The sequence below is a fragment of the Mixophyes fleayi genome, chromosome 6 (genome assembly GCF_038048845.1).
Source record: "Mixophyes fleayi isolate aMixFle1 chromosome 6, aMixFle1.hap1, whole genome shotgun sequence".
Lineage (NCBI taxonomy): Eukaryota > Metazoa > Chordata > Amphibia > Anura > Limnodynastidae > Mixophyes > Mixophyes fleayi.
The window spans coordinates 208799250-208812292 of record NC_134407.1 but is presented as its reverse complement, the minus strand read 5'-3'; the positions used below and the strand labels follow the sequence as shown (position 1 = coordinate 208812292).

At 41.1% G+C, this 13043-nt stretch overlaps 2 protein-coding genes across 2 annotated transcripts in view; both read right to left on the bottom strand.

Moving 5' to 3' along the window:
• LOC142095435 (uncharacterized) overlaps window positions 1–13043 on the bottom strand; it is a 296495-nt gene that overhangs the window by 145935 nt on the left and 137517 nt on the right. The gene's annotated exons all lie outside the window — the stretch shown is intronic.
• LOC142160609 (NACHT, LRR and PYD domains-containing protein 3-like) overlaps window positions 1–13043 on the bottom strand; it is a 107813-nt gene that overhangs the window by 54981 nt on the left and 39789 nt on the right. The window contains exon 5 of the mRNA XM_075215473.1: window positions 11684–11766. Within this exon, the coding sequence (XP_075071574.1) occupies window positions 11684–11766 (83 nt within the window). The remainder of the gene's footprint in view (window positions 1–11683; window positions 11767–13043) is intronic.

Sequence of the window (13043 nt, the reverse complement as noted above, 5' to 3'; positions counted from 1 at the left end):
CAATGTAACTTAAAATTAAGACTGCATAGATAAAAAAAATAATCTGTTATAGATGGAATACATCCAATATTTGTCAACATGGGGATGCAGGGATTTTCCACTACTAAATTTCAGCAATAGTCTCTTACTAGTTCTATAAACACTTTTGCTCGGATTCAGTTTAAGTACAATAATTACAGCATTTGCATTCGTGTTTGCACTTACCTGAAGGAGTTAACGTAGGGTTTAGATCTGGCCAATGATGAGGGGAGGGCTTTGTGGCTTTGTTTAGGCGATGCATTTCCTGGTCTGAGTCACTCGGCTGGCAAAATCACGCCCACCCATGTAATTTTTTAAGTAAGCTTTAAAGGTTAACGGTGGTTTGGCATAAAGCCGGTTATGTAGGGTTATAGTTTGGTGTGGGAGGAAGGCACTGCGATCAGCGGCTGATATACGGCTCTATCGTGATTGGTTGCAGGTATCTGTCGCCTTACAAGGCAATCGGTTACTCTTGTCCCTTCTGTGGGCAGGGGCCTCGTCCGGCTCAGTGAGGGAGGAGGAGTGAGTAGTGAGGTGAGTGCACTTTACTCTGACGCCAGGTTAGGGCCGGCCAAGCAGTGGGGTTATGAGAGAAGTGGGTGGACTTAAGGCTATATTGCCATGTCCACGCTTGGTTGGGTATCGCTGGAGCTGATCTTCAGTGCCCTTTCTCCGCCACCAGGTTTAATTAGGTTATAATAAAATATTTTTAGTGCCACTTTACTCAAGTCTCTGTGTCTTTGTTTTATATAAGTTGGTTATGTCATTAAAGGTATGGTGTAGAAAGAAGGGCATACACAGTGAACTGTTTAATGATACTTCCACGTAATTCCCAACAGGTATTTATCCAAGTCCAACATATGCATGTAAAAAAGGAAAATGAATAATAGGGATGTTCTGTTTCAATATGCAAAATATAATGATTTTTTGTAACTTACACCGTCTAATAGAAATCCGGCTGTGCATCCCCAAATATTGTTCCATTGCTGCTACCGTTCCCCATGTGCACTGTTCATCCTGATGATAAATTTGTTCTATTAAGACAATAAAAGATTTTCCAATGCAATCCCTTGTGGTTACAAAGCATGAGGATTTTTATTCACCAAATAGACTAAAATCTAAAGTATTGCCTGCATATGCATGTTCGGTACGGACATCAAGCATCTAAAACAATGCTGTGGTTTCCAAAGCCAAAGGTGAACAATTTTTATACATTCTACAGTGAAAAGCAGTGACATGACACAGTTAAACAAATACAATATTCAGGTCAACATCTTTTAGGGCGAGAGGTCATGACATCCTAAGAACTTGATGCCCCATTGGCTGATTAATCTGGTCATTGTCTTTTTAGGGTGAGGGTCATCTTTCCAGGTATATGGCCAGGAGTATATCCCCAGGCACATATGGTATTACCGTATGATATACGAAATCTAATATTTGCCATATCGGGCAATCGCAATGTGTGATCGCCACACAAAAACAACTGTAAACTCTTATGCGGTTATGAACCAAATGAGACTAAAATCTATATGATTAGCATGTTGGAGTAATAAAAAAAGTGTTTAACGTTTCCATTTCAAACATCCGCAAAGAGGGTTATAATTAATTTTTGATGTCTGCTATAATGCTCATCCGATTTTGTGTACTAATCGCAAACAATATTGTACAGAAATTTTCATATGGATCATTTAACTACCTTCATCCAATTATTAAACTTCAACAGTTCACCTTTTGAGAGTGTACTAACACTTTCACCCTTCAAGATTCTCTATTGCAGGATTATAATATAAAACATTATTTTCCGAAGTTACTGTCCCTCCTTAATAGAGATGGTCACTGACCCCCGTGTTTTGGTTTTGGATTCGGTTTTGGATCTGGATTACCGTCGTGTTTTGGTTTTGGTTTTGCAAAACCGCCATTGCGTGTTTTGGTTTTGGTTGGTTTTGTGTTGCTATTTTGTTGGAAAATACATGTTTTTGGGCCTAAATTAACCCAATTTAGTGCTCCAACTGTTTTAGAGACAAGTAATCTAATTGAGGTAATAAATCATCCAAAAAAACAGTTTAATTCTTCGTTGGTAGGCCTATTCTACACACAAAACAGATTGTCTTCCTCTCCATCTATGCATATTGGCAATGCAGCCATCGTCTTTGAATGTATATTACACCCTACACTTATAGTTAAATAAGTAAAGAAATGGAAAAAGCCAGTTTGGTTTCTGTCTCTCAAGGCCCCCCTCCACTTGTATAAAATACCAAAAAATTCAGCCATTATAGACTGTACAATATTGACATGGAAAAAGCCAGTTTGGTTTCTGTCTCTCTAGGCCCCCCTCCACTTGTATAAAATACCCCAAAATTCAGCCATTATAGACTGTACAATATTATGAAAAATGGACAAAGCCAGTTTAGGGTCACTCTGTCTATGACACCCTACCCTTAAGGATAAATTGCCCTAACAGCAGCCTTTCAAGATGGTATGTGATATGGAAATGCCACAAGTCCCTTTCCTCTTTGGGGGTAGATTGCACCCTACACTTACATAGAAAGTTTTAAAAAGATGTTATCGGCATCATCTTCAGCTTAATCCTCACCCTCATCAGTGTGTACGTCATCATCACAGACTATCAATTCATCGCCGCTTGAATCCGCCATTAGAGAACAGTCAGTGCTTGGATGTCTTGGATGGTGAAGGCCTTCCTCGTGGAAGATGTAGTTCATTTTTATAAACATCATTTTCTCCACATTTTTGGGAAGTAACCTTCTACGGCGATCACTGACTAAGTTCCCTGCTGTGCTGAACACTCGTTCAGAGTACACACTGGAGGGTGGGCAGCTTAGGTATTGCAAAGCAAGTTTGTACATGGGTTTCCAAATGGCCTGCTTTTCTTCCCAGTAAGGAAAGGGACTGTCTGACATTTCCATATCAACTACCTCTTGAAAGTAATCCTCCACCATCCTTTGCATGTTTATACTCATATTGGATGGAGTTATGGGCAAAGTGACACATTTTTTTGAAAAATCCTTCAAACCAGCCCAGATGTTAAATTGTTCTGGTCTGCCCCCTGTGTCTTCCCTGCTTCTTTTTTGGAAATTTAATTTTTTACGAGCAATAGCTTGAGAAAGTGAAGGAGGACACGTCGTCAAGCCGAGGCCCAGTTCAGCGGCCAACTTGCTGAGCAATAGCTCCTTGCAAAAGTTCACATCTCGCTCATTTACAAGTAAAGACTCAATGTAGGTTTTAAACCTTGGATCAAGCACAGTGGCCAAAACGTACTGATCCGAGTTCAAGATCTTAATAACTCGAGGATCATTGTGAAGCGAATTAAGTACTTGATCGACAAGGCCAACATACTTTGCTGAATTTCTTGCTTTCAGCTCCTCCTTCATTTTCTCAAGCTGCTTTTCCAATAGTCTAATTAAAGGAATGACTTGGCTCAAACTAGCAGAGTCTGCACTGACCTCACATGTCACAACTTCAAATGGTTTCAGCACCTTGCACAGCACTGAAAGGATTCCCCACTGTGCAAGAGTGAAATACATCCCCCCTCCTTTCCCAATGTCATGACTTGTGCAAAATGCTTGGATGGCTTTGCGCTGTTCCTCCATCCTCTGAAGCATGTACAGGGTGGAATTCCACCGAGTTACCACCTCTTGCTTAAGTTGGTGGCAGGGCAAGTTAAACTGCTCTTGGAGCTGCTGTAATCTCCTACATGCTGTGGCTGAATGCCTGAAATGGCCTGAAATTTTACGGGCCACCGAAAGCATCTCCTGCACCTCACGGTTATTTCGTAGGAAGCTCTGCACCACCAAGTTGATGGTGTGAGCAAAACAGGGAATATGTTGGAAATCACCCAGCTGTAATGCTCGCACTATATTGTTGGCATTATCTGAAATGACATACCCTGGGGAGAGTCCGAGTGGTATAAGCCATGCATCAATCACATCTCTCAGTTTGCGTAACAAATTGTCAGCCGTATGCCTGTTAGTGAAGCCGGTGATACAAAGAGTGGCCTGCCTGTGACAAATGTTACGTAGTGGTGTACATGCTGCTGCTGTTCCTGCTGGTGAAGGTGAATGACCAACCCAGTGGGCTGTCAGTCATATAGTCTTTGGTTTGGCCACTTCCACTTGTCCACATATCTGTGGTTAAGTGAACAGTGGGCAGAATGGCATTTTTCAGCGCAATCTCTACATTTTTACACACTTTTTGGTATAGTTGTGGAATAGCTTTACGGGAGAAATGGTGTCGCGATGGAATTCTGTAACGCGGACACAAAACCTCAATTAACTGTGAAAAACCAGCTGCGTTTATTGTGGAGATTGGACGCAGATCTAACACTAACATTGCAGCCATGGCGTCTGTGATTCGCTTGGCGACTGGGTGACTGCTGTCATATTTGCTTCCCCTCGCAAATGATTGTTTCACAGTTAATTGCTGAAATGTAGGACTGCTCATTTTATTAACCTGCCTCTGGGATGACGATTCACCCCCAGCAGCAGCAGGACTAACGCTTTCTTCAGAGGAATCAATAATAGTGCCGGAGTCATCCAGCCTTAAGTGGGATGCCGGGCTAACTCCGAGCGCTACTGAGGATATTGATGAGGATGGTGTGGTGGGTGTATTTTGTAGCCGTCGGTATGTCGGTGAGCGGATGGTCTTAGCTGATGAGGGAGTGCTTGTATTCTTTTGGGAAGAACTTTCAGCTTTTCCCAACACTTTGCCATGAACTCTCGTTAAATGGCGTAACATAGACGAGGTTCCAAGATGGTTAAGGTCCCTCCCTCGACTGACTGTGGCTTCACATACACTACAAATGGCTATACAATTGTTGTCTGGACTTGGGTAGAAATAATTCCACACATAAGAAGTGGATTTTTTTGTTTTATGCCCAGGCATGACAATGGCCTTTTTCTTGTCACGTGCCAGAACTGCTGCCACTGGTGCAGGACTTACACAAACAACCTCATCCTCATTAGCGCCCTCGTCGCCTACACAAATCTCCCCCTCATCCTCTTCTAATTCCAAAGTGGCATCCTCAATTTGGGTATCACCGGCTACACTCGAGCTATTAAGGCACACATCAGCAGAATGCTCACGATTAGACATCCCACTGTTGGATGGACTCTCCACAGGGATTGTTGTCATTTGTGAATCAGAGCAAATATTCTCCTGTAATGCCTCACTGTTATCTTGCAGCTCGGCTTTGACGCGTAACAGTAGTTGTGCACCAATTGTAGGCTGGGTAACTTTTTGGGATCTGCCACTAATAGCCAAAGGTCAAGGCCTCATTCTCTCTTTGCCACTGCGTGTGTAGAATGGCATGCTTGCAATTTTTTTTTTTATCGTCACTTAACTTTTGCTCAGTTACACTTCTTTTTCGCTTCAATACAGTAAATTTTTTTTTGGTTTTTGTTTTTTGCACTAATTTGAAAACACTCTGTTGTTTGACATCGCCTTGGCCAGATGACGTACTGGGAACACTAACATCAGGACTGGTGACAGAACCTGGTTGCTCATTTAGATCATATGTGGACTGCTTTGAATCCATTCTGAGCGCAAACCACTGAGGAGTGCTAAAAATTATTTAGTAGATACTGCTGACAGATATGACTTTTGACAGCCAGAAATATTAATGCACAATTAGGGAGGACACCCCAAAAGCACTGAGGAGTGCTAAAAATTATTTAGTAGATACTGCTGACAGATATGACTTTTGACAGCCAGAAATATTAATGCACAATTAGGGAGGACACCCCAAAAGCACTGAGGAGTGCTAAAAATTATTTAGTAGATACTGCTGACAGATATGACTTTTGACAGCCAGAAATATTTATGCACAATTATGGGGGACACCCCAAAAGCGCTGGGGAGTGCCAAATATGAAGAAAAAATAATAAACCTCTATCCACCTCTCTGCACTAGCGATTTTGGTTAGAGCAATTGCAAGAACAATATTGTATTCTCTGTCCCTGCTCTAATTAGCCTATGACTACACCCTGCTCTCTCCCTCTGTCAAATGGCGATGGATTGCTGTGGAGGCGTGTATTTATAAAGTTGAAGTATCGCGAGAACCGAGCCCCGAGATCCGACGACGTCACAATGACGTTCGGCCTCGATTTGGATTCGGAATTGGCGGGAGAGTACCGAGCTGCTCAGCTCGGTACTCGGATACCCAAAGTTCGGGTGGGTTCGGTTCTCGGAGAACCGGACCCGCCCATCTCTACTCCTTAATACCATTACATTATCATTTTCTAAGGTCTTCTCCTCAGTTTACCACATTTTGCCATAGCAGAAATACATCTAAAACATAAACCAATTATTATCAAGACACCAACTATAAGGATAAGGAGAATACCTATACTAACCAATTCTTGTACCCATTCCCCTAAGCCTGAGAACCACTTAACAGGATTCAACCATGATGCCTAACCTGCTACTTTCTCCTCTATAGCAGATAGAGGCATTATGGGCTTAGGGTGATTGCAGAGAGAGGTGCGCACTAGCGGGAGGTGTAATACTAGTTCGGCTGCTGGAATTATCAGGCGAGTTCAACCTGTATAAACTTTCAGTGCAAAAATTCAGCGCTTGAATTAGTATGTGTCAGTGACTGTGTAGGATCATGGAAAGTTAAAACATCATCAAGGTTTATTCTATAACAAATAGATTTGACAAACTGGTTCTAACAGATTATACAGAATAAACAATATTGACCAATTGAAATGAGTGAATGCCCAGTGGTAGAGGCCAACATATAAAAACGGCATCAAGTGCAAAAAAATGGTAGTCTTTGCATATGTTATTGACCACAGTCTATACTTGCAGTTGGTTGCTCCAAGTGTGGATCACGTCTGCGAGAGAGGGATAGAAGCGTGCCCAGATGCAGCGAGATCTGTGTGGTCTCCTGGATAGATGATATTCCGATCATGTGTCAAATAGGAAATAAAGAAGGTCCGGGTGTTGGTGAGTGAGATGCGGACCTGAACAAGTACAGAAGGCGTGCGTTCCAGCCTGGAACGCACACGTGTAAACCAGAAGTGCGGCCCCGGAAATGGATCCTATGACAGACGCGTTTCGTCACCTAGGTGACTTTCTCAAGGCTCATGTGAGTGCGATTCCAATAGGCTGTCTTTATGTACTGCACGGTCAAAGGTGATTGGTTCTGAAGAGGTAGGCTCATTTTAATGAGTTTTGGCAGGAATTGTATCAGTCCCATTTGTAATTAATTATAATGTAGCTTGTTTCTGATTACATTGGTGACTGATTTCAGTTCATTGTAGTATGATGTCCATGCTAACATATGTGGCACATGAGTAAGATTAAAAATAAAATAAAATGAAGTAAACTGTCAAAGTAGTAATTAACGAAAACCCTATATTGCCAATTAGTTCAATAGAATGAACCAATGAACTTGATTTCTTTTTTGTTCCTGTGCTTTAAGAGAACGGAAAAATACACATTACATAACAAGAGACATAGTTTTAGTAAATTTCCATTATTGCAAAATTCATGAACAAAACATGTTATGTAATTGCCAGATATGGCCAAAGAAACATTGGTCAAGATGACCCGTCCAAAAATGAACATGTCACTTTAATTATAGAGACTTGGATAGCCAGCAGTGATGTAAGCTGGGAAGGTGTGTTTTTAAAGTAATAAAGAGTTTCATCTCTATAAATGTAGGAGTTAATCAAATATAGATTGTCAATTGGCGTTTGAGACCCTGGGCATATGTCTGCTTCATCCAGTATGACTGTATGTATAATATCATTCTAATAAACTATAGAAATATTATTATATTTTGGTAACCTGCTCATCTCATTTATTTAAAGAGAAGAAAAGAGAAAATCTTATACAAAACAATCATGAAAAGATATATATTTGAAAAAAATATATAGAAATAGGATCTGATTGGAACTGATTGACAAGAAGCTAAGCAATGTATACTTTACGCCCACTGTGGGAGGGGCCAACAGTTTGTTTATACACAACACAAATACCTGGGGCTTATTTTTACGAGATGGCTCTTTACTCATCACTAGCAAATAACAATGATGTGGAACACTCTGTTTTTCCTTTGCTAGTAATTAGCGTAATACACACTTAACAAACACATTGCTCTCAATCTTTTTATGTTTAGGATTTCAAGTTGCCGTATAGTACGCAAAATGCATGGACATGGCTACATTAAAAACACATGAATAACGAATATATCAAAATGTATGTGGTGTAAATACATCTTGCCTTTTCAGCAAAATGCATAGCATACTCTTCCATAAAGGATACACACAAGAGTGTATACAACCTCCACACAGAGGAAGGGTTTCTGTCTGGATTAGAACTCATGAATGACTCTATGGAAAGTGGGACAGCTACCCCCTAGCCTAACCTGAGATGTGAAAAAACACAGACAACACCAACAATACAGCATGCGTGCTACACAGACACCTCACCCTTAATACTACTCTTCATTATTCACACAAATTACTAACAAAATACCCATCTCACAGGTAGCTCACTGGTTAGCACTTTGGAATCACAAAACAGCAGACATGAATTCAAATACCAAGCATACCCAGAACTATTGTGTGGACAGGAATCATTATGCTAACAAATGCAGAAACTTCAAAATTAAAAAAGAAATAAACCCATTGTGTTTGTTATACATGCTCAAACACATTCAAAAAAATGCCCTCATATGTCTCCTGTATTGTTAGAAAATTATTTTTGGTGGGGGACTTTCGAAAAGCCTCAGGGCCCACACTTCACATGCACATTATTATGTCCCATGCTGACATTTATTACTATGAATGGACTAAGAGGGGGGGTTTGTAGGGGTCAGCCTCCTTTTGAGTTAAATGCAACATTGCCTGCAAACCGACTTTCATCTGGATCCACGGCGTACACGTTATGTGATGTACTCTGCTTTATCCAAACAGAACGCTCACCACACTCCAGTACCATGGTCCTTTGCTTTGCTTGCACTTCTGCCTTACACCACTTACGCCACTTCTGGGTACACTTTCGAGGTTCTCTTCAATGTGTGACTGGCTTTGCTCTGATACTTGAACGTAACCTTGGACTATCACTACAATGACATATGTATTTTGGGGAATTGGTAACTAGCTAGGGCATTTGACTTTGGGGAATTTATCTTGCACACAGGGCCTACAGATGCAATACCTCTTATAGGCGTGGCTTGTTCGTGGAGGGCACATGTTCATTTTGGATTACATGCAAACAGCTAAAGAAATCCTTTTGTGCTATAGAAATGATGTTATAAGCAAATCATCTTTCTTCCTTACTCTTTTCAGATTATTATATATATTCTCTTTTATCCTTACACCCACATGTTGTGTAATGAGATGAATAAAGACACACACCAAGGTTTTTTTTGGTATAAACTTATCTATTTTTAAAATGAATCAATGATTGTCAACTATTTACATAAAACTGAACATATACAATACAAAAAAGAAAATAAAAACATCATGACAAAAATGAGGCCCAGTAGGCCAATTTAAACGCAAATTGGCAATAATTTGCCCTATATGGTTGTGTAGGCCTTCCAGGTCCTCCACAATTTTGGCCCATGTGGGTCATAAGCTCAGCTGCAGTCGGTGGTGGTGGAGGCCAATTTGCAGCTTCCTCCATGGGTGCTGAAAGAAATCAGAAAATAAACATATTACATACATGTATACCTATTTGATCAAACAGACAGGATTTACTAGAGATGTGTAGTGTTACATTACTTTAAAATGTTAGGCCTCTGGAAACAAAACCATTTGGACGCACATTAGACGTTGAGAAGGCATTTGGATCAATGTACTACATTCTGGTGAGCCATGGGGAGAGGGCCATGGACAGGGTTGTCTTATCCAGCATTATAGGCCCCAGGGCAAAGCACTACCATGGGCCACTACCTACACAATCACTCACAGGAATTAAAAATAATTTGGTTGATATTTGAATTAGGGATGTGCACCGGCCACTTTTGGTGTCTCGTGTTTTGGGTTCGGATTTGTTTCGCAAAACACCTGACGAAAGGTTTTGGTTCGGATTTAAGGTTTTGGATTCGGATTTATTTTGAAAAAAACATAAAAAGTGTTAAAATCAAGTTTTTTGTTTTTTTGGTTTATTTTCACTCCTACGCTATTATAAACCTCAATAACATTCAATAACAATCATTTCCACTAATTCCCAGTCTATTCTGAACACCTCACACCTCACAATATTGTTTTTAGTCCAAAACGTTTCACCGAGGTAGCTTTCTGGACTGCATAGTGCAGTGGTCCCGGTACACAATTTGGTACCGGGGCCACAATACCTCCGCCTTCAAATGGTCTGAATTCCACTGCACAGCTGCCTGCTCCTACATCCTCTGCAGCATATACAGGGTGTAGTTCGAGCGTGTCAATACCTCTTGTTTTTGACGATGACAGGTCATTTTTATTAATTTATGATTTGGCATCTGGACTGCATAGTGAAGTGGCCCCGGTACCCAATTTGGTACCGGGGCGACAATACCCCCTCCAACTTTCAAGTGTAGTGTTTATAATTTATAAAAACTACAGTAGTTATAGCACGTCAATAACTCTTGTTTTAGACGACCATGGTACAGAGCATTCATCATTGAGATCCCATCAAGTATGTGAAAGACAGGCAGGGTCGAAGTGTTATTTGAACCAAAAAATTGTCGCTGTTGCAAATATTCGTGCAATGAAGAATGACTTTCATTTAAAGGCTCAAGCTTTCAAGTGTAGTGTTTATAACTTATAAACACTACAGTAGTTCAAGCACGTCAATACCTCTTGTTTTTGATTATGACAGGGCATTTTACTTTTGGTTTAATTTGTTGAATTTGTTTTAATTTTGTTTTACTTTGTGCTCATGGCAAACGACTGTTGAATGGTCACATAATGGCAAAAAGAGTTGCAAGATGGAATTGTCCTTAGGCGCTCCCACCCACCCTTATGTTGTTGAAATAGGACATGCACACTTTAACAAACCAATCATTTCAGCAAAAGGGCCTAACAAAAAACTGTGGCTGAAATGATTGGTTTGTTTGGGCCCCCACACCAAAAAAGCTATTCATCTCTCCCTGTACAAACTAAACAGGCTCTACTGAGGCAAGATGTCGTCCTCAACCTCTGATTCCTCTCCCCCTACAGTGTGTACTTCCTCCTCCTCACACATTTTCAATTCGTCCCCGCTGGACTCCACAACCACAGGTCCCTCTGTACTATCTGGAGAGCAGTGCTGTACTTGATTGAGGAATTGATAATTCATTTTTATGAACATCATTTTTTCAACGTTCTGAGGAAGCAACCTCCTTCGCCGCTCACTGACCAGGTTCCCTGCTGCGCTAAAAACTCTTTCCGAGTACACACTGGAGGGGGGACACTCCCCAAACATACTACTTGGTGAGTAATTTGGCTTTAGGAGAAGGAGTAGGCTTTGAAATTTTGGGGAATTTAAGTCTGCAAACTCCAATGGGGAGGAGTCGGACACAACAGGGAGGTTTGAGCCAACAGACAACTGGGTATGAGGGCTGGTGAAAAAATCTGAACTGGGTGAAGGGAATGTGCTGGAGGTGCGTTGGGAGTGGTGCTTCAGTGGCGTTTTGAATTCTTTGGGATGCGTGTGAGAGTTTCCGCAGCCTTACATGTTCAGCTGGATTCAGCTGAGCCTCCTCCACATCACGGGCAACTTCCTCCTGCACGTGTGCAGCAGGCTGCTGCTCAGATTCTGTAGAGAGAATAAGAAAAACTAAGTTATTAGAATCAAACAGTAAGGTACGATATTATATTTGCTAAAACATCTTACAACGCGTGATGTAGCATTGGTGGAGTGTCAGCTTACATTGAATGTGCTAGCAGGCCTTGACAGTCCACAAAAAGACAATGCCACTTATAGTGTCACATTTTTGGATAAGCCCTACATATTGAGACAATTTGTCTTCAGTGTGTACATTTCATTTCCTACAATGTGATAGGCAAACACATTGTGCAATTAAAGTTTACCTTCAGACACATCCTGAGAGTTGACACATTTGCTCAGACAGATACAAACCTTTACAGACAGACACTGAAGACATTAACTAAGCAAACTCATCATGTACCTAGTGGAGCGGCCTCTCCTGTTCGGGGTGGGCTAGAGCCAGTGTCTGTCGCCCACCCCAACAATCTCCACCAGAGCAATTGCTGCCCTTGCACGCTCCTTTAGGGGTGTTAACTGAATATCCAGTGCAGGACCACCACCAGTTCCTAGTGCATGCCTATGCAGTTTTGAAAGCTTCAATTTCAGGCGTGCTTTATAGTCTGCCCATCTGTGGAATAGACAAACATTATTGCCTCACATAGCAGCTTAAAATCCAAATGAGGCAAAATTTAAAAGAAAACATTGCACGTTTGCAAACCACACCAATTTCTACAACACATACACTAATACAGATTTTGGCCTTTTCAAGCGTGGATAATGTGGGAAACATATTATGTAAATGTGACCAAGGGCCATGCTGTTAGTTTCTTTCAACAAATGCCCTGATCAACAAATGCTTCCGAGACACAAGGTGGTTTCACCTCACAGTTGCCTAATACTACTATGTCACAATATCCATATTTATCTATATAGATATCTATATATATATTATTTTACTACTAGACACAGTCTGACAAGTTAAGTTAAATAGGGCTATTGTTTCAAATTTGGATTAGTACCCTTTCTGTACTTCAATCTTTGTACGCACATATGGAGATATGTCATTTATGAGGTGGGTAATTTGGTGCCAATGAGTTTGGGCTCGTGTCCTGTGATTTGGCACTGGTCACTGTGAAATCTCCTCAGCACTACTTCAACCAGGACTTCAAGCTCCTGCTCATTAAAATTGTGATTGCGCCGACTTGCCACACCTGGTGCCTGCTCACCACTGGCGCCAGCATCAGACATATTCCTATTTGAAAGATAAGTAGTGTCTTTATAGGCAATGCAAACAGTCAGGTGCTAATACAGATTCTAAGGCCAAA